This window comes from Oryx dammah, unplaced genomic scaffold (genome assembly GCF_014754425.2).
Source record: "Oryx dammah isolate SB20612 unplaced genomic scaffold, SCBI_Odam_1.1 HiC_scaffold_27, whole genome shotgun sequence".
NCBI classification, from domain to species: Eukaryota; Metazoa; Chordata; class Mammalia; order Artiodactyla; family Bovidae; genus Oryx; species Oryx dammah.
Window position 1 is genome coordinate 11,679,048 of NW_024070211.1, and position 22,180 is coordinate 11,701,227.

Sequence of the window (22,180 nt, forward strand, 5' to 3'; positions counted from 1 at the left end):
AGGCTGACCAGAGGCACAGCAACAGCTGAGCAGCTCAGAGCATGAGAAATGACCAAGATCTGGCCAGCTGAGGACTTCTCTGGTTAATGACGGCCACTCTACTCAACTGCAGTCTTCTCCAGAACAAAGACGGTCTGTTCAGTGCTACATGCTAGAGCCCCGCATGCCACGGATGCTCACAAGATGTTTACTGAATAAACCGAGTTAATTATCGTCCTGACAATGATAGAACCCTCATCCTCCCCGACCGGCACCTGGTTTAAAGAGTCACCCTTTCTCTGGGGGATAAATCCCAGCTCTGGCTATGCCAGCACCACACACGTGCAATTGCCCACACATACCTGGTCCACGTCCTTTCTTCTCTCCCATCTAATCACCAAGCCCTCTTACTCCAGCTTCTCTGTCCACCGGTCTCTCCAATGCCAGAGCACCGTTTGTTCAGACCCTTATCATCTGAAGCTTGGATTGCTCGGCCACCTCCTCACTGGCTTCCTGCCCCCCCACTCTCTGCCCTTTCAGACCGTTCTCTGTAAGGTACAAATCTGATCAAACTGTTCCTCATCTTTACGCTTCATCAGCGCCCCCCACCTCCACACACTGACTGGATGTGGGCTCTCCATGACCATGGCCAGTCGACCTCTCCAGCCTGATCTTGCTTCTCTGCACACCCCACTCCCTGCCCCCACCATGACCCAGCCACACTGAGTGGCCTGCTGTGCCTTCTCCCATCGCCACACCTTTGCCCCTGGCTGTGTTTCCCCTGTCTTGTAGACCAGCGGTCTCCAACCTTTTTGGTTTTGTGGGAGATAATTTTTTTGCAGCAGTGGTGGGGTGGGGGGAGGATCAGGTGGTAATACGAGTGGTGGGAAAGCGGCAGATGAAGCTCCTGCTGGTTCCTAACAGCCTCAGACTGGGACTGGGTCCATGGCCCCCCAGGGGTGGGGTGGGGCTGGGGACCCCTGTTCCAGACCCAGGTCAAGCCTCACTTCTCTGGGAAGCCCTTCCTGACGCTCCCCAAGACAGGGAGCTCTTGCCTTTGTGTTCCTCCTGGGATGAGAGCACTCATTATGCTGCACTGTAGTAAGTGCCGTCTTCCCACCCCAGCCAAGGGCACGTGGAGGGCAGAGACTGTGTCTGACCCACGTTGGGGGCCCTTCAATCCGCACAGTGGGTGTGTGTGGCCCGAAGCGCCACTCGTAGCCTGTGAATCTTGGCAGCTCTCAATCTGCTCACCTGGCTATGCTTTCACTGTGTGGGGTGGTGGAGCGGGGAAGAGGGGTATAGGAGAGGGTGGGGCCATTCTTGGAAGCATCCCTGATCTCACAGAAGGAAAGAGCTTTGTAGACTCCTGATACTACTTTTTTTCCTGCCCAGTACATTCTTCTTTCTAGAACAGCTCCCTCCTAACCTCTGGGATTGTCAACTGCAAGAAGGCCCCCCTCCCTACACCACAGATGTCGGCAAGAGACTCAGCCGGGGCAACTATGAGTGGCCAAAGCCCCATCCCCTGGTGATAGGTTCGTGGATGGGCAAAGACCCAGGCAGGGCTGGTCAGAGCCCTTCTGGGGGATGGACACGGTGGTACTGGCCACATTGTGGAGGACATGCTCTTCTGATTGCTTTCAGGATGATGCAAACCTCAGGCTGCCAGTGACTGTCCATTAAAGGTAGGTATCAGAGTGGGTGTGAATCTTAGCTCCATCAATTAATGGCTGGGTGAACTCGGGCAAGTTGCTTAATCCTTTACATTTACTGCTGTCCCATCTGCAAGATGGGAATAATAACAATACCTACCTCACGCTGTGGGCATATGAGTACATATAGGTAAAGTGCTTATAACAGTGCCTGGTACAAAAGGAGTGGTCGATATCTGTTGTTATTTCTACATTGCTGTGGGGACAGATCCCATCAGAGGGCTAATGAGAACAAGAGCGAAAGCTCTCACAGCCCTGGGGTTTCTAGATCCAGCTGTGCCTGAAGCCTTCCATCTCTTGTACCTCCCTGTTCCACAAACCAATTAACTGCTTTTCTGGCAAACCAAGCTTGAGTTGACTCTTTGCAAGTTATAACCTCAAGAGTCCTCAGGCTGGAGTGAAGTGGGAAAAACAGAGGCGACCAGAGTCTAGGGGGCTCTCTTGGCAGTCTGCTGTTTAAGTTTGCACAAGGGCTTCTTCTTAGGCTTCAGCTCCTCATACGTCCAATGGGGTGAACGTCAGCCCTGCTTCCCTCTCGTGGCTGCTGCCAGGATCCATCTGTGTGATGTTTGTGCCTCAAAACCCATCAAATGCTAAAAAACACATCTCACCAAAGACTCCTCATGCCGTATCAAAGAAACTCCTCACCTGCAGGGTGGCTTATGCAGGGCCTTCCAGGCGGCCCCACCCACTTTCTGACCTCCCCCCTCATTTTTTTCTGCAGGCCCTTCCCACGGGCACATCCTCTGCTGAGGCTACACCGAGTTTTCCTCCATTTCCAAAAGTCACCTTTGTGTCTTTGCTCCATCTGTGTTCTCCAAATGCCACCATTTAGGGCTCATCTCCACCTACCAAAATACATCCATCAGAGGTCCCTGCCAATGAAGCCTCCTCCTGAAGCCCTCGAGACTGTCTTTCTCTCACACACAGTTGCCAGAGGTGCCCTCTGCTTTCCGTGAACCCGCAGCACTCCCTTTGTGGAGGCTGTTGATTTGGAGATTTCGTCAGTTAGATTTTAACCTCCCGGAGGGCAGGGGCTGCCTTGATTCCCCGTTGCACCCTATGCTCCCCAGGGATATAAGAGCTCCAGTCAACATGGGTGCACAGTGCTGAGCGCTGATGCACTGTCTCCTGAGCAAAAGAAACAGAGATGCTGCTCTCCTGGTCCAGCTTCCATCCCCCTTGGAGGTGGGTGTATGGACCTAGTAATAAGTCCCGTGCTGCTTTCTTACACTGAGACAAGGAGGAAATGTATACCATGTCTGTGAAATAGGATCTAAAACAACACATGCTGGAGACACCTGCAGAGACTCACCCAAACCAGGATTCGCTGGGATCACCCAGTCTCCTGGCTTCACCCCGGTCACACTGCTGCCCACGGCTACGACCTGTCCAACACCTTCGTTCCCTCCAACAGCAGGCAGCTGGGGAAGGAGGCCGTAGTTTCCTAAGGGAGAAGAGCACAGAGGGTCATCCATGAAGCTTGGGTGGTGAGGGTCTGGGCTTCGGAGTCAGACGGACCTCAGCCCGATCTGACCAGCTGTGTGACTGACCAACTTCTCTGAGCCTGAGCCTCTTCTTCTGTAAAGGGGGATGTACCCCTCACTTTCACGGGTTATTATGAGATTAGATAACGTAGCGATTGAGCCCAGCATACTGCCAGCACTTCACAATGGTTGGTTTGCTCCCCCACCGCAATCTTCCTAACTCTAGAAAAGCCTCACATTCCAGGGAGGGGAGGCCAGAGAGGGCTCACACAGTGTGCAGACAGCCTCATCTGGAGAACAGCTGCCGCTAATCACAGGAATTTCACACCCACACCTGGGGAGGAATGAAAACGAGGTGGCGGCTAAGCAAAAAAGCCAATTAGCATAAGCCACAGAAACCAAGGTTACCTTGGATCATATTTATGTCAGATGGATTGATAGGGGCCGCCAGCATCTTCACATGGACGTCTGATCCGCCCACAGCAGCCAGCTCCAGGTTCTTCAGTCTAAGCACAAAGCCAGAGAGATGTTCATGTCACCCAGGCTAGACAGGGAGTTTTTGCTCAGATCATCTCCCCAAAGTAGGTCAGGCAGCAACATTTTTGACCTACCATTGTGTGCCCCAGGGATGAGGGTTTTGTTAGGAGAGAGGAGCTAGAAGGAATTCACACAGGATACAGGTTAACTCTCATTAACTGCAAGTGGACAGTCCTGGTGACCTCTTGACCCCACCACCCACTCCAGGGCAGAAAATGGTTAAAACTCCTGTGGGCCTGGGTTAGCCCTGTGTGGTCCAAACTTGCTTGATTCACCTGGTATACTAATCTTATGGATTCTCAGACCCCAGCTCTGACCCACTGAAACAGAACCTCCAGATAAGGGGCACGCCAAGGAACAACTGGGATACCCTTGCATGGCTCATTTGTTCTCCAATTTTTCCTTTTGCTCCAACACACATAGGGAAGACATTTCCATTAGCTGCAGAGTGGTGAGGGAAAAAGAGATGGCTCATGGAGGTGGGAAAGAACTCCCTGGGTGACTGTAGCTTGCCCCCTGGAGAGATGTCCCTTCATGACAAGGATCCTGGTCTGTCAGAAAGGATGTTGGATGGAGAGCTGCTGGCTTCAGTGTGAAACTCCACCTCAGGCGGCTTTGTCACCAAGAGCACATGTCTCCCCTGCTCCAGGCTTCCGTTTATTGGTAAAATGGGGGTGATGTCACCATCACCTTCACGTGCACTCGATCCCTTCCAAGGGCTCTTTCCATTTCAAGTCTGTATGGTAACTGCCTCTGCTCATAATGTCTACGCCCGAGACATCACGGTCTGTATCCGCTGGAATGTTGGTTAATGGTTAAAACCTGCCCAGTGGCAATGCCACGTGCTACTTTTTTTTTAATAAAAGGAGACCTTCCAATCAGAAAGGGCTGATCTGTGTATTATTAACAGACCAATTGAGCCTCATGACTTTTAATTATTAGAGAATCCTTTTCTGTCTCTCCCTACACCTCTAAGACTTATTGTTCACAGTGTTTTTCTCTTCCCAAATGTACTCGTTAAATAATAATTCTCCTTATTTTTACTTACTGAAGGCACATGTAACAGCCAACCAGAGGTTCTTAGCATTAGGCAACAGTGTCACTTCACTAAGCTGATGTAATTCTACCCGCTTCCTGCTGTAATCTGACCTTTTAATTATACCTGAGGCTCCGCTAAGGTTAAAAGTGTGATTTCCAAGAAATGGCTTGTACTGGTAGTAATAAAGGTGACAGGTATTTATGAGGTGTTTATTATACACCAGGTCCTGTGGTAAGGGCTTAACTTTTGTTTCTTGGCAGAGTCAGGCTGGTATTCAGGATCTTTAGTTTCCTGACCAGGGATCTAACCTGTGCCCCTGAAGAGGAAGCATGGAATCTTAACCATGGTCTACCAGGGAAATGCCTGTGCTGAAGGATTTAAATGCATAATCTAAGATTCCTGTGACAAAAGTATAAATATTCCCAATTTATCAAGCAGGAAATGAAAGCTCCTGGAAATGATGAAATTTACACACAGTAGAAGAATTGGCCAGACTTCCCTCATAGCTCCGTGGGTAAAGAATCTGCCTGCAATGCAGGAGACCCCGGTTTGATTCCTGGGTCTGGAAGATCCCCTGGAGAAGGGATAGGTTACCCACTCCAGTATTCTTGGGCTTCTCTTGTGGCTCAGCTGGTAAAGAATCTCCCTGCAACGTGGGAGACGTGGGTTCGATCCTTGGGTTGGGAAGATCCCCTGGAGAAGGGAAAGGCTACCCACTCCAGCATTCTGGCCTGGTGAATTCCATGGACTGTATAATCCATGGGGTCACCAAGAGTCAGACATGACTGAGCAACTTTCACTTTCACTTTCAGGAGAATTGATCAGGGTGGGGCTCATCTACTTTCAAGGTGCTCTTGTTTACCTTGCTTTAATCCAGCAGCTGAAATTAGCATGGGAATCCCTCTGAAGGCCTACAAAGACCTCCAGGGACCCACCCTGGGAATCCTTGTACTGGATTATGACCAAAGTAAGAGGGGCCATGGGCTTCCCAGGTGGTGCTAGTGGTAAAGAATCTGCCTGCCAATGCAGGAGATGCAAGAGATGTGGGTTCGATCCCTAGGTTGGGAAGACCCCACCTGGAGGAGGAAAATGGCAACCCACTCTAGTATTCTTGCCTGGAAAATTCCATGGATAGAGGAGCCTGGTGGGGTGCAGTCCACGGGGTCACAAAGAATCAGACATGACTGAGCACAGCACACACACAAGGGAGGACATGCTTTAACATGACTGTTCAGTTCAGCTACTCAGTCGTGTCCAACTCTTTGCAACCCCATGGACTGAAGCACACCAGGTTTCCCTGTCCATCACCAACTCCTGGAGCTTACTCAAACTCATGTCCATTGAGTTGGTGATGCCATCCAACCATCTCATTCTCTGTCGTCCCCTTCTCCTCCCGCCTTCAATCTTTCCTAGCAACAGGGTCTTTTCAAATGAGTCAATTCTTTGCATCAGGTGGCCAAAGTATTGGAGTTTCAGCTTCAGCATCAGTCCTTCCAATGAATATTCAGGACTGATTTCCTTTAGGATTGACTTATTGGATCTCCTTGCAGTCCAAGGGACTCTCAAGAGTCTTCTCCAATATCACAGTTTAAAAGCATCCGTTCTTTGGTACTCAGCTTTCTGTATAGTCCAACTCTCACATCCATACATGACCACTGGAAAAACCATAGCTTTGACTAGATGGACCTTTGTTGGCAAAGTAATGTCTCTGCTTTTTAATATGCTGTCTAGGTTGGTCATAGCTTTTCTTCCAGGGAGCAAGTGTTTTTTAATTTCATGGCTACAGTCACCATCTGCTTTTGGAGCCCAGAAAAATAAAGTCAGCTACTGTTTCTACAGTTTCTGCATCTATTTGGCATGAAGTGATGGGACCGGATGCCATGATCTTCATTTTCTGAATGTTGAGCTTTAAGCCAACTTTTTCACTCTCCTCTTTCACTTTCATCAAGAGGCTCTTTAGTTCTTCTTCACTTTCTGCCATAAGGGTAGTGTCATCTGTGTATCTGAGGTTATTGATATTTCTCCCAGGAATCTTGATTCCAGCTTGTGCTTCACCCAGCTCAGCATTTTGCATCATGAATTCTGTATAGAAGTTAAATAAGCAGGGTGACAATATACAGCCGTGATGTAATCCTTTCCTGATCTGGAGCCATTCTGTTGTTCCATGTCCAGTTATAACTGTTGCTTCTTGACCTGCATACAGATTTCTCAAGAGGCAGGTCAGGTGGTCTGGTATTCCCATCTCTTGAAGAATTTTCCATAGTTTGTTGTGATCCACATAGTCAAAGGCTTTGGCGTAGTCAATAAAGCAGAAGTAGATGTTTTTCTGAAACTCTCTTCCTTTTTCGATGATCCAGCAATCATCTACGATGATCATCCACCATGATCCACGGTGATCCATGACCCGTCGTGGGTGGGTGGCCTGCTGCAGGGTCGGGGCACCGAGTATGGCAGTGCGTGTGCGGGGCCTTTTAAAGGAGGTCATCATTGCCTTCATTACCTCCACCATAGTTTGGCCTCAGTTCAAACAACAGGGAGGGAACATACCCCCGCTCATCGGAACAAGACCTAGTGTCCCCTCAGTCAGTCTCTCTCATCAGGAAGCTTCCATAAGCCTCTTATCCTTGTCCATCAGAGGGCAGACAGAACGAAAACCACAGTCACAGAAAACTAATCAAACTCATCACATGGACCACAGCCTTGTCTAACTCAATGAAACTATGAGCCATGCTGTGTGGGGCCACCCAAGACGGATGGGTCATGGTGGAGAGGTCTGACAGAATGTGGTCCACTGGAGAAGGAAATGGCAAACCACTTCAGTATTCTTGCCTGGCGAACCCCATGAACAGTATGAAAAGGCAAAAAGTTAGGACACTGAAATATGAACTCCCCAGGTCGGTAGGTGCCCAATATGCTACTGGAGAACAGTGGAGAAATAACTCCAGAAAGACTGAAGGGATGGAACTAAAGCAAAAACAACAGCCGGTTTTGGATGTGTTTGGTGATGGAAGTAAAGTCTGATGCTATAAAGAGCAATACTGCATAGGAACCTGGAATGTTAGGTCCATGAATCAAGGCAAATTGGAAGTGGTCAAACAAGAGATAGCAAGAGTGAATGTCGACATTTTAGGAATCAGTGAACTAAAATGGACTGGAATGGGTGAATTTAACTCAGATGACCATTATATCTACTACTGTGGGCAAGAATCCCTTAGAAGAAATGGAGTAGCCCTCATAGTCAACAAAAGAGCCTGAAATGCAGTACTTGGATGCAATCTCAAAAATGACAGAATGATCTGTTCATTTCCAAGGCAAACCATTCAATATCACAGTAATCCAAGTCTATGCCCCAACCAGTAATGCTGAAGAAGTTGAAGCTTAATGGTTCTATGAAGACCCACAAGACCTTCTAGAACACTCCAAAAAGATGTCCTTTTCATTATAAGGGGCTGGAATGCAAAAGTAGGAAGTCAAGAGATACCTGGAGTAACAGGCAAATTTGGCCTTGGAGTACAGAATGAAGCAGGGCAAAGGCTAACAGAATTTTGCCGAAGAGAACACCCTGGTCATAGAAAACACCCTCTTTCAACAACATAAGAGAAGACTCTACACATGGACATCACCAGATGGTTATTACCATGACTGAAAAACAGCTGCGATCTATCAAAATAATGTAGAAACACTCTCTACAGAAAATAGTTAACTAAGAAGAAGTTGATGACTAGGGCAGAGAGAATAAAGAAAGGGCTTTTTTTCCCCCTTGTAGGTTAAGTGTTAAGAAATGTATGTATTTATACATATCTGGAGGAGGGAGAGTCCTTGTAACAATAATAACTACTGTTCGAGTGCGCACCAGCCAGGCGCTCAGCTAAGTGCTTTCCATGCGAGTTTTCATACTATTATTCTGACTGTATAGCTGAGGAACAAAGGCACCAAAGAGGTAGATAACTTTTTTAAGGCCCCCTGAAGTAGTAAGTGGCTGATCTGAATTGAACCTGGCAATGTGAGATTGGAGAAGCCAGCTGATGAAGGGCTGACCCCAGACCAGGCAGAGGAGGCTGTAGGAGGAGCACCAGTTTGGAGTGGTAGGTGTCTTCAATCCTTGCCTGGGGAGACGAAGGGGGCCAGCCTCCCCTCCCAGGATAAGCAGGAAGGCCTCAGCCCGAACACATGTAGAAATCTGAATTCCAGAGAAAAATCCTGCCCAGAGCAAATGGATCGTGGCCTCGTTGTCCTTTTGTATTATCCACACTGCTTCTCTCTTGCACTGTGACAAATAATCAGAGTTTTTCTGTAAGCTGACAGAGTCTGTGCACTCAAGCCACTTAAATACATTTTTTTCCTGCACATTTTCTACATGTTTCTCCCTCAGCCCAGGATTCTTTTTTCCACAGCTTCTTTCCGAAGTGAGAAATTCAACTCACCCTTTAAGACCTGGAGGAAATTTTACTTCCTTCAAGCCGTCTTTGACCCTCTTCTTAGGCTCAGCAGCAATAAAAATCACTTGCTCCACTCTGAGTGCTCCCATTACATGGATGGTGTGACTGTCTATACCATTTAAGACCATCTTACACAAGTTCATTGCTTTCTACTTTACGAAGTTTTTTCAAGCATTTTCTTTAACCCATCACAACAAGGCGTAAGTTCACATTCCTTTTCCAACTTCTGGGGCTAGACATCCTCCAGAGCTCAGGCTCAGGTGTTATCTGCAACCCACCCTGGGGGATGGGCAGCACTCCCAACAGACATTGTTTCTGCAGCAAAACGTAGGCATATGCACGTGAAGTGGGTCAAATAGTGGCTATATAAAACTTCACTTTAGATCAGCTTTTGCCTCCAAAAGAGTCATGAAAAAAAAACCAAACTGTTGATTTTCAGAACTTTCTGAATTTTGGAATGCGGATATGAATTTGGATGCAAATCCAAGTCTTTTAGACTCAGTTCAGGGTTCTTTCCACTTATCACTGAGTTTTACAGTCAGAATATATGTTGTCTCCTTATTCGACTGTGAGCTCATGGGGGGCATGAGCTTAACTAAGCTCATGCAGTTTTTAGCAGTGTCTGGGACCAAAACAGTGGAGAATGCTTCTTAAAGAAATAATCTTATTTTCCTCTTAAGTGAGAAAATGTAGTGTAAAGGTAACAGACATTTAGGGAATCATGGGCAGAGCTCACAGCACAGGGACTTAGCTATTAAGGCGGTATTTACTCTTTTTAGTCCTGGGCTGTTTAGGAAAATACTGGTGTAGGATGGGTACAAATAAAAATGGATATTATCCTTAAGGGAGTTCAATCTAAGCAAAACCCCACACCTCTTTTCCTCAAGGGAAAGTGCAGATCAAATCTGTACTAAGACTGTAATTCTTAAAAATCTAGATGACCATAGATAAGAATATAAGTAGATCTCATAAAGAAGGCTGACCACTGAAGAATTGATGCTTTTGAACTGTGGTGCAGGAGAAGACTTTTGAGAGTCCCTGGACAGCAAGGAGATCAAACCAGTCAATCCTAAGGAAAATCAATCCTGAATACTCATTGAAGGACTGATGCTGAAGCTCCAAAACTTGGGTGAAAAGCTGACTCACTGGAAAAGACCCAGATGCTGGGAAAGTTTGGGGGCAGGAAGAGAAGGGGGGCAGCAGAGGACGAGATGATCAGATGGCATTACCGACTCGATGGACACGAGTCTGAACAAACTCTGGGAAACAGTGTAGGACAGGGAAGCCTGGTGTGCTGCTGCAGTCCATGGGGTCACAAAGAATCAGACACGACTTAGCGACTGAACAACAACGAGATCTCAGTTCCTAGATGAAGGGTAGAACATGGATATGGAGTTAAAGAGGCAGTTCTGGGTGTGAACCCTACCTTGGTTATTGACTGGCTAGCTGAACCTTCCTGGAGAAGGAAATGGCAACCTACTCCAGTATTCGTGCCTGGAGAATCCCAGGGACAGGAGCCTGGTGGGCTGCCGTCTATGGGGTTGCACAGAGTCGGACACGACTGACGTGACTTAGCAGCAGCAGCGGCTGAACCTCACAGTAGTCATCCGTGGAATGGGAGCACACTAGAAGTCAGCTCACAGATTAGATGAGTTGCAGACATAAAGCACTTGCTAGACTACCTGATATACAGCAGAGGCCAATAAATGGCAGCTGTTGCCAGCTGTGGGAACATCCAAGGAAATCTTTGAAAAAGCTGGCTATATACCTCTGGAAAAATAATCACCGAGTCACTCAAAGGAAGAAGGCAACTTTTTGGAAAATCTGAGTAAATTTAATTCAACAAATATTTACTGATGGTCCTACTAAGTGCCAGGTACTGTGCCAAGGGCTTTAAAGATGAAAAAAAAAAAAAAGTATCTCCTGCCCAGGAGCTTGATGGCGTGGGGACTCAACGTTTGAAAACACTGGGACTGGCTGGAGGAAGAGCAAAGGGTTAGCAAAGGGACTTTGGAAGGTGTGACACCCTAGCAGGAACTTCAAGGATAAAAGTTTATGGGGTGGACTGAAAGAAATATTCCTGCCAGTAGGAGTGGCAAAGAGTCTAACCTGACTGTGGGCCAGGCCCAGATGCAGTCTGGACTGGAGCTGTGGAAATGGAGAGAAGAATTTGATAACCTGGAATCCCTTTAATAAGAAACAGCATTGATGTCACTGGGTGACTGATTCCATGGAGTGGCTGAGGATCTTTCAGGGCTCCCAGACTTCTGGTTTGGGCAACCGGATGTTGAGATAGGGGCAAGGAAGAGTGGCTTGGAGTGAGGAGGAAGGTGTTACATCTGCAGCCTGAAGCAGGTGGCCAGAAGTGTGCTGTGGAGGAGAGGTACTCTGTGCTGGCTGCCTGGGCCTGGGAGGCAGCTGTGTGTATGTGGAACCTAGGGTAGTAGATAAACTTATTCTGGGTGATCTGTCTGGACAGTTAAACTACAATGTTAACAGCTTCTTGAGCTCCAGATACTGTGCTTATTAGCTTTATATACAAGACAATGTTTAGTCCTTAAAATATCTGGACAGTGTTTTATCACCCCAATTTTCAGATGGGAACTGCAAGTCAGAGAAGTTAGGTAACTTGCCCAAGGTTTAACAGTAAGTGGCAAGACTTGATTTTAAGCTTGACCCCAAAGCTCAGACTGTCCAACGCTAAGCCGGTACTCCCTACACCGTGGTTGTGGAATCTTTGTCCTGGGAGATACTATAGGTATTCCTTGGGGCACAATACTTTTGGGCAACGCTGCCTACTAAACTCCCTTTATAAGATTCAGACTGCACATTAGAGTCACGAAGGCTCTGAAAAGTCCTCCTGGGAAGAAACCCACATGGCTTTGCGTCCTCCTGTGTTCCAGGGTTAGCTTGGACGGGAACTCTACCCTCACAGCACACAGGGGAACCATCTGCCTCCAAATGGCAATTTAAAAAGCGCTGCAACCCACTCCCAGCTCTCTTCTTTGTCTTGTGGGAGCCTAGCTGTGCGGCAGGAGGGGCAGGGCGAGGGGCAGGAGATGGAAAGTTGAAGCTGCAAACACAGGTGGCTGAGGGCGGGGACGGGCCTGCCACAGGCTGCTCACCCAGGGGGAAGGCGGGGGTTGGGGGAGAGCTGTGTTGGTCCAGCTGCCGCGCACCGGGGAGACCGGCCCCAGCCTGCTCCACGGAATGCCATCAATGCCAGACACTGCTGTTCCTGCAGACAGTTCTAACTGCGTCGTCAAGGACACCGCTCTGCAGAGACAGGAAGGAAAACCGGGCTGGGTCTGAATTCCAGGAGTTGAACCTTGAGTGTAATGATAGCAATTTCTTCCTTGTTTTTCATCTTTCAACTCACCAAAGGAGTGGGTGGCTGTGTTATGGAGTGCAAGCGAGGCACCCAAACATAGCCTGGCTGGATCTCAAGTCACTTTCCCAAGACTGCTCAGTGCCGTCCCCCACGAGCGTGATGGCGCCACGCAACTCAGAGCGCTGCCTCGGCCTTCACTTGACAGATCCCAGACGGGATAAGTTCACAATGGCTCCTTTGAGGCCAAGGCTGTACACCTGTGATGCCATATGAACTACAAGGGAAACAAAAGCAGGCAGAAGAAAGAGCCTTTTGAGAGGCGGGGAAAAGAGGCCAGTACTCTGGGGACTGGCTCGGTTATGCTGGCTGTGTTGGATGGGCACCAGCCAGCTCTGTTAAGATATCTTTCCCGCCTTCTGCATTTAATTAGCAACCATTTGTCCTTACCCTGCATCTTCCACTCCATCACCTCAAAGTGCTTTGCAGGAAGAGCTGTCCTGGGTCAGGGAGACTTTCTCCTCTGCTCGTCACAGAGAGCCAAGAACGTGCGCTCCATCACAGGGCGCTGAGTGAAGGTGACCAATGTCTTCTGTGGCTCTCCCGGGTCTGTCTCCAATCCCCATAGTCACACGCGTGCCACCTTCTGTGATTTAGTAAGGTGCTAGGCGTTCTGGGTACACTGTTGTGGGATTTGATTTTACCATTAATAAGCAGGGCACAATTGGGCCACCGTGGAGGAATGAAGTTCTCCAGCTTGCCCCCCAGCAGGAGATGCTGGTGGCTGCAGCTGGTGGGGTTCGGATGGAGTCCTGGGCTCTCAGGGAAGTTGCCTTTCAGGGGGCAAAGCTCACCATGTTCCATGGTGTGCGGGCACTCCCGCCTGCCTCCCTGTGCCTCTTCTGGTGATCCCACCTCAGAGTCCTCTGGCCCTCCCACCGTTCAGGGCTTTTCTTCTGAAGAACAATTACTTTGAATGGAAGGGAATCAGAGACTGAGGGCAGCTTCTGGAAGGTTCTACTCAGGACTGACAAAGAAATCCTCTCTCTATCCTCTCAAACTCCTTCTTTGCCTCCACTAAGGTTACCAGATAGCTTGCAGGCCTCCAATATTCTACACCTGCTAACATCAGGAAATCTGCCTGAAGGAAGCTGCAGAGGGTCTGCTGCTTAGTTTGCTGAGGGCTAATATCAGTAACCTCAGATACGCAGATGACACCAACCCTTACAGCAGAAAGTGAAGAGGAACTAAAGAGCCTCCTGATGAAGGTCAAAGAGGAGAGTGAAAAAGCTGGCTTAAAGATCAACATTCCAAAAACTAAGATCACGGCATCCAGTCCCATCACTTCATGGCAAACAGATGGGGAAATGGGAAGAGACTTTATTTTCTTGGGCTCCAAGACTACTGTGGACAATGACTGCAGCCATGAAATTAAAACACGCTTGCTCCTCGGAAGAAAAGCTATCACCAAGCTAGACAGTGTATTAAAAAGCAGAGACATTACCGACAAAGGTCCGTCTAGTCAAAGCTATGGTTTTTCCAGTAGTCATGTATGGATGTGAGAGCTGGACCATAAAGAAGGCTGAGTGCCAAAGAATTAATGCTTTCAAACTGTGGTGTTGGAAAAGACTCTTGAGAGTCCCTTGGACAGCAAGGAGATCAAACCAGTCAATCCTAAAGGAAATCAATCCTGAACATTCATTGGAAGGACTGATGCTGAAGCTGAAGCTCAAATACTTTGGCCACCTGATGCGAAAAGCCGACTCACTGGAAAAGACCCTGATGCTGGGAAAGACTGAAGGCAGGAGGAGAGGGGGCAACAGAGGATGAGATGGTTGGATGGCATCACCGACTCAATGGACATGAGTTTGAGCAAGCTCCAGGAGATGGTGAAGGACAGGGAAGCCTGGCGTGCTGCAGTCCATGGGGTCACAAAGAGTCGGACATGACTGAGTGACTGAAGAACAATTCTCTGTGTTGCCTCAGAGAGGAAGATGGGGCCACAGCCTGCAGCCGCTTGTCTCTTTGCTGGGTATGATGACAACACAACCCCTGCCTGGTGGGCTGCTGACTTTGGTGGCAAAGGGGCCCCTTGGTGAAATCTTGTGCCCAGGACCCCTTATTTCAAGCCACACCCTTGCTCCCAGGACGGGTGCCGGAGCAAATCCTGGTGAGCAGGCTGTCTGCTTCAGCTTCCCAGACTCGTCAGAACTGGACAATTGTTGAATCAGAGGACTCCAGCCTCATAATCATTTCCATGGATGCAGGATTACATTGAAAAGGATGCTGAGGCCTTGTCTTGTCTTGGCAGAAAAAAAGTGTTGTTTGGGGAGAATGAGGCAAAGAGGAGTGTAGGTTTTGAGGTACATAGAAAAGGAGCTATGAAGCTTTGTCACTGGCTTTGACACAGAAGACAAGGGTGGGGGGATGGCGCTCATGCCTTTTTTTTTTTGTCACATGGCATAGCATGTGGGGATCTTAGATCCCTGACCAGGGGTCAAATCCACACCCCCTGCAGTGGAAGTTCAGTCTTAACCACTGGACCGCAGGGTAGTCCCATGAAGGCCCATGTTTACTACAGCTGACCTTGGTCAATCCCTTTCTTTTATCAGAAAATAACTGGGGAAAAAAAAAAGGAATAGCACAGGGAACTATATTCAATACCCTGTAATAAACCACAATGGAAAAGAATATGAAAAAAGATAGATATATATATATAAAACTGAATTACTTTGCTGTACACCAGAAACTAACATAACATTTTAAATCAACTATACTTCAATTAAAGAAACCAACCCAACCCCGCCCCCCCCCGCCCCGAGACAAAAGCAAAACAAGAACAACAAAACTGAAAAGAAGGGAGACTGGCGTGACATCCTTACTCTACCAGTGAGTGGCGGGGTTGGGACTAGTGCTCTCGAGAGTGGTCCCGGAGACACACCACGAGCCACAGGCTGGCCTCCTGTTATCTCTGCTCTTGCTTCTCTGAAACGAAGACACTTCCCACCATTCAGGCTGGGAGAGGCCTGGACCACACAGGAGCTGCTAGGAGAGGCCGGACAAGAAGAACTCGGCGCTCCCCGGGCCGCGTCTAGGGACAGTTCCTTGGAGGTGTGCCGCCACCTTTGACTGTCAGAGGCAGGAGTGAGGAGACGGGGGTGGAAGGACTGGGCCCTAAACCTGGCTGCGTGGGGTGAAGTCCAGAGGAAGGTAATGTAGGGTGCGTCACAGGATACGAAATCCAGCTGGGGTCTGAATCCTGTGACCAAGGCTCGTCCCTTCTGGGCCTCCTTCTGCAGACCCCTCCCTCAAGGACCACGTACTGAGTGCACTCAAGGCATGTCATCAGTCAGACACACCACATTTTCTCTCTCCTCTGGGCTTCTGCCCATGCAGGCTCCTCTATTTTCACTCCGTGTATACGGCCCCAGATTTTCTGGGGGACTCAGCTGAGACCTTGTGTCTCCAGAGACAGCACTCTGACAGGGTTGGGTGTTCCTCTTCTGTGCGTCCATAGATTCTATCACAGCACTTACCCCTGGACCATCTCTTGGACTGGAGTGTGAGCTCCTGGAGGGCAAAGTCTACGGATTATTCACCTCAGTACCCAGCACTTAGTAGGCTCTCAAAGAACAAATGCTGGCTCACACTGTAGGCGCACAGTGAATTCTGTCCCCTCCGTCTTCACTCACGACCACAGTGAAGAGCTCCAGGAGACCAACAAACAAGCAAACAAATCCAAGTTCTTTCAACAGGGTGCCAAATGAGAATGCTAAATTTTTTTTCAAACTACTGTAATTCTGGTTTAAAAACCAAGTCACTTGCATAGAGCTTCAGTTTTAAACATTGACATCAACTGTAAAAAAAGAAGAAATCCCCTGAGAGTAAACAGTGCCCTAGAGTGAGAACTCACTACCTACACAGCCTGGGTCCCCACCACCTGCTCCCCCTAATTCCATCTGGCTAAGACAGAATGGGTATTTGTCCAAAGGCTTCACAGCTTTATTTCATTCTGTGCTAGCAGCAGGCAGGTGAGAAAGCCATGATGACTACGATGCTGTTTTATGAAAGCTTCAGGATCCTGAAAAGCGGATGAGACAGAGAACAGCACTCCCACCATCTTCCCCAGGGATGGGGTGCGGAGGAGGGTGCTGTCCTTCCAATGAAGAGCAGAGACTTGGGGTCACCTGAATGACCAATAATTTCACCTTCTCTTCTGATCTTATTTCCAACTTTATACTCCATCTCATGCTCAAAAAGCATTTGAGATGACGGTCACTGTTTCTTCAGGTCTATGTCTATATCATGGGCTGTTCGTAAAGTGACATCCTAGCTGTGTGATCTTGGGCAAGTGACTTTCAAGTGTCTTGAGCCTCACTTCTCTTACCTGTAAAATGGTGATAGCAATGGCCAAAACTGGGTTACTGTGATTTTAAAAATCCATAACATATGTGGGGAACTTAGCTCAGTTCCTGCCACTTAGTAGGTACACAGTAAATGAGAGCTGTCATTACCACAAGATCCAGAGAATGGCAAGTTTTAAAAGGGGACTTGCAGGAAATAAAGGAAAGTGGCCACGGGAGTTTCTGGGAATTATCTGATAGAGAATCCAGAACTCTGCACAAGCGGTGATGGTCATGGGGACCTCTGAAATTTCTGGAATGTTTGTAATTCTCCCATGTTTGTCATTTTCTCCCACAGTCTTATTTCATTTAGATCAGCAGTTTAATTCTTTACATGAAAAAGACCCAAGTGCTTATTTAGGGGATTCATTTGGGGGTAAAAGAAACTTACTAAGAGACTAAAGGAAAAGGCCTTGGCAGAGAACAACTGGAATGTTTGGGGGCAAGAGGAATAAAGAGAGGGACACTCAGAATGTTGACAGAACAGGAGGTCCCTGGAGGCCTCATTCTGAGGAGTCCTGCCCCTGACTCAGACCTGAGCACACTCTTCCTCCTTGCTGTGCCCAGAACTCGGCCCACAGGGTAAGCATTATGAGTCACATCAGGTCGGGGAACACTCTGCTGGGACTCTGCTCAGACACTGTGACCCCACTCAGTGTGACCTGACACATCCAGTCACCGGGACGTTTAAAGGACCCCTGACTCCGTGGCAGCGTGGTGACCCCAGACCACCTGCCAGGGCAGTGGGGAGGAGAATCCCAGTCTCTGGCCTCAGTCCATGCTTAGGTCGCCTGAATCTGGGTCAGAAGGGAAGGCTGTCCTTTAGGGGCAGAGAGAATTACTGCCTGCCTCAGTCTGTACCCACAGGACAATGGTTTTCAACCCTGGCTGGGGCATCAGAGTCGCCTTAAAAACTCAGATGATGGAGACTTCCCTGGTGGTCCAGTGGTTGAAAATCTGCCTGGCAATACAGGGGATGTGGGTTTGATCCCTGGTTGGAGAACTAAGATCCTACATGCCATGGAGCAACTAAGAACATGCACTGCCAACTACTGAAGCTGTACGCTCCAGAGCCCATGTGGCACAACTAGAGGGTCAGTGTGCTGAAGTGAAAGATCTCGCATGACACAATGAAGATGCCATGTGCCACAACTAAGACCAAACACAGCCAGGTAAATAACACAATGCTTCGTGGAAAGACCGTGCTTTGGACTTCTGGGAAATGATCAGGGTTCCACACAAGGAGATAAGAGGAGCTCTTTTTCCTAAGTGGTATCTGCAACCAGATCAGTCTGTTCTATAACAGCTTCCCTGGCTCTCCAGGGGTGGGAATCTATCAGGAGGCAGCTGCGCTTGGCTCCCTAACCTTCCCATGCCTTTCTCAGGGTCCCTGAACATCAGAGACACCTGCCTCATCACCACAGAACTCAAGGAAAGGTACACTTATTACAGAAACTAGATTCAGATTCAACTAACATTTTTGGAGCTCCTTTTCTGTGGCAGGCCCTGAAGCAGACACATAAAAACTGCAAGCCTGTGAGAGGCACTACCTCGTTCTCACTAGGGGTGTGTTCCTGGAAAAAGAGTGTTCATCAGAGCTTTACCAACTCATGACAGCAGTCCTCAGTGGATGTCTTCCCAACATGGTGATTTATCACCTATGATCAACATACAAACTGGGGTTTACTGACTGATGTATATTCTCAAAAGTTCAATTGCTCTAATCGAGTACATGACCATGCACTGATATCTGAGGCTTATCCTCTTCAGCTGTGAAAACATTTAGCTTGTATTTTTTAAGTAAAAATATGGAACACTTCACAAATTTGCGTGTCACCCTTGTGCAGGGACCATGGTAATCTCTGTATCATTTCAATTTTAATATCTGAGCTGCTGAAGCCAGCACTCTAGCCTGAATTTGAATCATAAAAATAATTCCTTGTTTGTCTGTCATTTGGAAAGCAATCAAACCATTTGCTGGGAATCAAATAGTTTTAAACAAGGGACTACGAGAGAGTATGCAGGTACTTTTTGGTGAAGAGCATTCCTTTTATTGAAGCTGATTAGCACTATGAGCTATAACTACATTTTTAAATGTGGTGAAACTGAAGCTCAGGGAGTCTCAGTAACTTGTTAAACACACACAGCTAGGACAGGGAGGGCAAGAACTTGACCTCAAGTCTTCTCATTTCCAGATCCGTGCTTCTACCCTCGTACCACTAGTGGACCTCACTAGGTCTTCTGCATGGCTATAAGCACTTATGTGCGGATGTATAATTGTTGAAAATTCACATACTGTTTTTTTCAGCCACATGCAAAAATCATGGATTAAGATCCAACAGAATTTTAGGATATAATCACAAAAGTAACAAGGGCTCAGAGGGGCTGAGTGATTTGTCCAAGATCAAACAGCTACTAAGAGGCCAAGCCTGTATTTGATCTTAGGTCTGTATGGCTCCAAAACAGGAGCTCTTTTTAACTAGCTAAAGGCACACACACAGTGTACTGGAGAGGAAATCACATGAGACAGGATTCAGAAGCCAAGAATTCCTGTCTCTGTTCCAATTTTTACTAGCTAAATCACTTTGGACAAGTCCCTTGCCTTCTGCAACGGGAAGCAATGATCTCTGATCTACTTCACTATGAGAAGTGAAGATCCAAATGGATAAAAAAGTATTCTGAAAATTCTTCCATAAAACAATAGAGCATAGGAATTCACGTAGGCCAGTCAGACAGCTGGGGTTCAAAAATTCTGACTCTGCCACTTACTGGCTTGTGTGATCTTGGACAAGTGATTTTACTTCTCATGTCTCCATTTTCTCATCTGCAAAATGGGGCTAAACCAAGTATCCGCACCAAAGGGTTGTTGTGACGATTAAATGAGAGCATCCATTTATATACAGATTGGCCCACAGAGTACAGGATCAGCGAACGTCAGCCACTGTGACCGTAACTGTGCCTGCCAGGGTTTCAACTTCCTCAAGCACGGACTTTCTGAGCTACCACACCTGGACAACAGTTTCCTATTATTCTCTGCCTTCCTCCTCTGGCCTTGACCCTCCTTCCCTTTCCAGTCTTCCTTCCCCACAGCCCATCTTAATACCCACCTGCCAACCCCAGTCCCCTTCCCCTATTTTGGCGCCGTGTCTTACTCGACGACCTTGGCTGGGTCCCCGTGGTGTCCATAGACCAGCGCCCGGACCCGGGAAGGCTCGGCAGAGGCAGAGAAGGAGGCGGAGGCAGGCCGCCGCCGGCGGGACTCTGGGAGCAGCAGCCTCTGCCCCAGCTGGGCCGGGGCTCGAGCCCTGCAGAGCGCCCCGCAAACCCACATGTTTCCTCCAGTCAACTCAGAGCCAGACGCTGCGAGATGCGTCATCTTCCAGCGACCGCTCGCCTGCACCTGGCCCCGCCCCCCGGGTGACCACGCCCCTCGCTCCTTTTAAAGGGCTGTCGCGGTCCTCCGCCGCTGGCGCTGGCGCTGGCGCTAGGTGAAAACTCCCTGGGAAACCAGGAGTAGTCGGCGGAGGGAGTTAGGGGAGTCTCGGGGACTCTGAGCCTCCCAGGGTTGAACTCCTAACAATGAACGTTAGAAATTGGCTTACAGCTGGGACTGGCTTAAAGTCTGCAATTGATGTTTGGTTTGGGGGAAGACAATTTCCCCTCCCCTGGCCTCAGTTTCTCCTCACAGTGAACATAGCGCTCACTGTGTTCAAATGAGGCGTTATTTCATTTAATCCCAGCTGTCTTCTAACAGCGTCTGGTGGCAAACCTTACTTCCCTACACTAAGTAGAGTAGATGTAAGTAGATGTTGGAGGTACGATTACTGGGTTTGGAGTTAAGATGACAGGTTCAAATCCTAGACCTGCCGCTTGTTAGCTTGGCCACCTCGGGCAAACGATTGAAACTGTGAGACAGCTTTCTCATTCCTTGTTGTTGTTCAGTCACTCAGTCCTGTCCAACTCTTTGCGACCCCATAGACTCCAGCACACCAGGCTTCTCTGTCCTTCACTATTTCCTGGAGTTTGTTCAAACTCATGTCCATGGAGTCAATGATGCCATCTGATCATCTCATCCTCTGTTGTCCCCTTCTCCTCCTGTCCTCACTCTTTCCTAGCATCAGAGTCTTTTCCAGTGAGTGCCACCTCTTTGCATCAGGTGGCCAAAGTATTGGAGCTCCAGCTTCAGCATCAGTCCTTCCAGTTAATATTTAGGATTGATTTCCTTTAGGATTGACTGTTTTGGTCTCCTTGAAAACATTTGTTCTTCAGTGCTCAGCCTTCTTTATGGTCCAGCTCTCACATCTGTACATGACTACTTGAAAAACCATAGCTTTGACTAAGCAGACCTTTGTGGAAATGTGGTGTAAAGAGGTGTAACCCAAGAAAGATGCTTATCACATTATTTGTGGAAGGAAGACACAAGCATAACTAAAACCCTAGTTGAATATTAGGGCATGACAGAGGGCACTTCTGGAGTCTGAAGGAGAGAGGTGTTTTGGGACTGAGGTGGGGGCGGGGGCTCTTGGAGGAGGTGGTGTTGGAGACAGTCCTGTGACTCAAAATCTTCAATATGTATGAAAACCACCTGAAGTCCCATCTCAGACCTGAATTAGAATCTTGGGGAGGGATCCAGGAAACTACATTTTTAACATATTTTTTAAAATTTTAACTTAATTTTCATATAATTTCAGATCTGTAAAATAATCACATTGTCTCTATACCTTCATCTAGATTCCCCAGAAATTAACATCATGTGTATGGATGTGAGAGTTGGACTGTGAAGAAGGCTGAGCGCTGAAGAATTGATGCTTTTGAACTGTGGTGTTGGAGAAGACTCCTGAGAGTCCCTTGGACTGCAAGGAGATCCAACCAGTCCATTCTGAAGGAGATCAGCCCTGGGATTTCTTTGGAAGGAATGATGCTGAAGCTGAAACTCTAGTACTTTGGCCACCTCATGTGAAGAGTTGACTCATTGGAGAAGACTCTGATGCTGGGAGGGATTGTGGGCAGGAGGAGAAGGGGACGACCGAGGATGAGATAGCTGGATGGTATCACGGACTCGATGGACGTGAGTCTGAGTGAACTCCGGGAGTTGGTGGTGGACAGGGAGGCCTGGCGTGCTTCAGTTCATGGGGTCGCAAAGAGTCGGACACAACTGAGCGACTGAACTGAACTGAACTGATATTTTTATATAGTTAAAAAAAAAAAAACAAAAACATGTGTAACAAAATGATCAAAATAAAGAAATTAACA

General features: G+C 48.1%; 1 protein-coding gene and 1 non-coding gene across 7 annotated transcripts in view; both read right to left on the bottom strand.

Moving 5' to 3' along the window:
• Nucleotides 1–20,296, bottom strand: part of MECR (mitochondrial trans-2-enoyl-CoA reductase) — a 40,304-nt gene extending 20,008 nt beyond the window's left edge. For 3 of the 6 annotated variants that reach the window (XM_040229814.1, XM_040229813.1, XM_040229816.1), the window contains exons 1-3: nucleotides 20,080–20,290; nucleotides 3,590–3,687; nucleotides 3,010–3,141 (exon numbers count right to left, since the gene is read on the bottom strand). In XM_040229814.1, the coding sequence (XP_040085748.1) occupies nucleotides 3,010–3,141; nucleotides 3,590–3,687; nucleotides 20,080–20,258 (409 nt within the window). In that variant the 5' untranslated portion in view covers nucleotides 20,259–20,290. Of the gene's footprint in view, nucleotides 1–3,009; nucleotides 3,142–3,589; nucleotides 3,688–20,034 lie in introns of all 6 variants that reach the window. The other 3 variants (XM_040229815.1, XM_040229812.1, XM_040229817.1) reach the window with 3 other exon arrangements.
• Nucleotides 18,730–18,833, bottom strand: LOC120855269. Its single transcript, XR_005719231.1, has one exon. It is a non-coding gene; the product is annotated as a U6 spliceosomal RNA (small nuclear RNA).
• Nucleotides 20,297–22,180: the final 1,884 nt, after the last annotated feature.